Raw genomic sequence first — 2,500 nt, 5'->3', positions numbered from 1 at the left:
CCCCCCCAAAGGAAGTCAAAAACAAAAGCTTGGGGGCCTTGAGTGAGTGTGTGTGTGTGTGTGTGTGTGTGTGTGTGTGTGTGTGTGTGTTTCTCACACGCTTCAGTACGCTTTTTACCAGTAAACTCTTACAAATAAATGGGGTTTTCTCAGTGGTGTAAAATAATGTTTTATTCCCTGTATATCATTTTAGTCTTTGTGTAAAATGCAAAATCAGGCACAACTTTGTGTGTTTAAATTCACTTTCAGAGTAAGACTATTGTTTCCCCACATTCATGTAACACGTCTAGTATAACGATGTGGTCTTGTTACGTTATTAGAGTGATACATTTTTCTTTATTTACCCCGAAAGAATGGAAGTGAAATGTGACAACATGCCCCACATATTTTTTTTAAATGTACTTTTACTTGCAATGAACTTTTGCTATGATTAAATAAATGTTCAGCTATATCTTCAGCAACACCTGTAGTCAATCATTTTATCCCTTAAAACTCACCTTTGATCACCAAAATCACATATTTAAAAGTTTTTTCCTTGGAAAAAAAATGGTCATGCCTTAAAATATCTTGAGTGTAACTCGACACCCTTGCCTCATTTAGTATACGCGGCTCTATGAATATGCAAATGAGCCCCGCCTCCACTCACTCGCTCAGCTCAGAGATCCACTGGTTGACGATCACACGTTGATCTGATTGGTTACAAGGTAGTTTGTGACGTCAGAAACACCAGCGATTTCAAAGCGTGTGTTTGAGACTGTCTTTGGTTCACTGCAGTTTTAAGGAGGAAATACTCAGCAATGCTGTCGACTTATGAACTTACACATGGTTTGTCTTAAAGCAGATTAAAAACACCACATACACACATAAACTACATTAATCCACAGGGGGACATTACTGTATTTGATCTTGGTGGACTAGATCTGCTGCTGCATAAACACACACACATAAGTCCTGTATCAGAGTTCGGCAGGAGGAGCTGGGGAGGTGGAGGGGTTCAGACTATGTAAATGTTGAGCAAGCGATCTCATTGGCTGCAGGATCAGAAGAGGCCAATCAGCTTGTGCCATGAGCTAATGATGTGATAGATTGCAGATTGCATGTAAACAAGTCGCTGTCAATCAACGTTTCATGAATGTTTAATCTTCTAATATTTAATATAACTAATTCTCTCTCTCTCTCTCTCTGTCTCTCTCTCTCTCAGGGTCTCAGATGAACATCTCATCAGTGCTGTTGTCTGGAGTTGCTGATCGTGTCTTATGGATCGCCACGGTCGGACCGTCAGACATCCGGACCTCCCTTCCGGGACCGTCCTGTCCCTGGATCAAATCAAAGCCATCCGCTCACGTAACGAGTACACGGAGGGCCCGGTTGTCCCGCACAGACCGGCCCCGGGGCCACGGACCCCGGACAAGCGCGAGAGGACTCACGAGGTGCTCCTGGTGAACCTGAATAACAACTACGAGCATGGATCAGCTCGTCCACCGGCGCTCAGCAGGTCCACAAGCTCCGGGAGTAACGAGAGTAACGGGAGCAATGATAGTAACGGGAGTAACAGGAGTAACGGGAGCGTGTCTTCAGAGCAGGGATTGTTAGCATCGAACAGAACCATACGGACTCAGCCGAAATCATCCTTGCATCCGTTCCTCCCTCCTCTCAAACAGACTGAGACGGAAAAGCTCGATTTGCATTCGTACATATGCGAGAATTGCGGAAAATGCAAGTGTAGCGAATGCACGGCTCCACGGACGCTCCCGACGCGGCTCGCGTGCGACGGACAGTGTGTGTGTTCGGCCGAGAGCGCGGTCGAATACGGGACGTGCATGTGTTTGGTGAAGGGAATCTTCTATCACTGTTCTAACGATGATGATGTCGGCGACCCGTGCGCGGACCGGCCGTGTTCGCTGTCGAATCCGCAGTGTTGTTCCCGATTCCTGTGCATGGGCCTGATGTCCGTGCTCTTCCCGTGCTTGCTCTGCTATCTTCCCGCTAAGGGTTGTGTGAGAGCGTGCAGCTCGTGCTACGACCGCGTGAACCGGCCCGGCTGCCGATGCAAGAACTCCAACACCGTTTACTGCAAGATGCAGAACTGGAACCAGACGCCGGGAAAACCGTCCTGATTAATCGATGTGTGTCGAGAGATATCGGGATATGAGCCGGGGAAGCCGAATCGCTGCTGCGGGACGTGGAAAACAGGAAAAAGAGGCGGGGCAAAGGGGGAGGAGTTATGTTAATGAGCACATTCAGTCAAACCAAAAATTAATCAGACACCGGATATCATTTTTGATATTTTTTTACTACACTCTACAAAATGCTGGGTTGTTTTAACCCAATTTTAGGTCAAATATAGACCAAACGTTGGGTTAAACGTCTGGGTTTGTCAATATTTGACCCACATTTTGTTAGTGTGTAGTGTGTGCAGGACACTATAGTTCATGTAAGTGAGGAGAGCAAAATAAAGTAAACTGTGATACATTAGACGCAAAAAAATCTTCATACAGTG

At 46.1% G+C, this 2,500-nt stretch overlaps 1 protein-coding gene across 2 annotated transcripts in view; it reads left to right on the top strand.

Moving 5' to 3' along the window:
• Positions 1-2,500, top strand: part of spry1 (sprouty homolog 1, antagonist of FGF signaling) — a 4,662-nt gene that overhangs the window by 1,190 nt on the left and 972 nt on the right. For both annotated transcript variants that reach the window (XM_082177146.1, XM_082177145.1), the window contains exon 2: positions 1,202-2,500. This exon is cut by the window's right edge and continues 972 nt beyond it. In XM_082177146.1, the coding sequence (XP_082033272.1) occupies positions 1,257-2,117 (861 nt within the window). In that variant the 5' untranslated portion in view covers positions 1,202-1,256 and the 3' untranslated portion in view covers positions 2,118-2,500. The remainder of the gene's footprint in view (positions 1-1,201) is intronic.

Source organism: Leuciscus leuciscus (assembly GCF_965113295.1).
Source record: "Leuciscus leuciscus genome assembly, chromosome: 8".
Lineage (NCBI taxonomy): Eukaryota > Metazoa > Chordata > Actinopteri > Cypriniformes > Leuciscidae > Leuciscus > Leuciscus leuciscus.
This window is presented reverse-complemented; position numbering and strand designations above follow the sequence as displayed.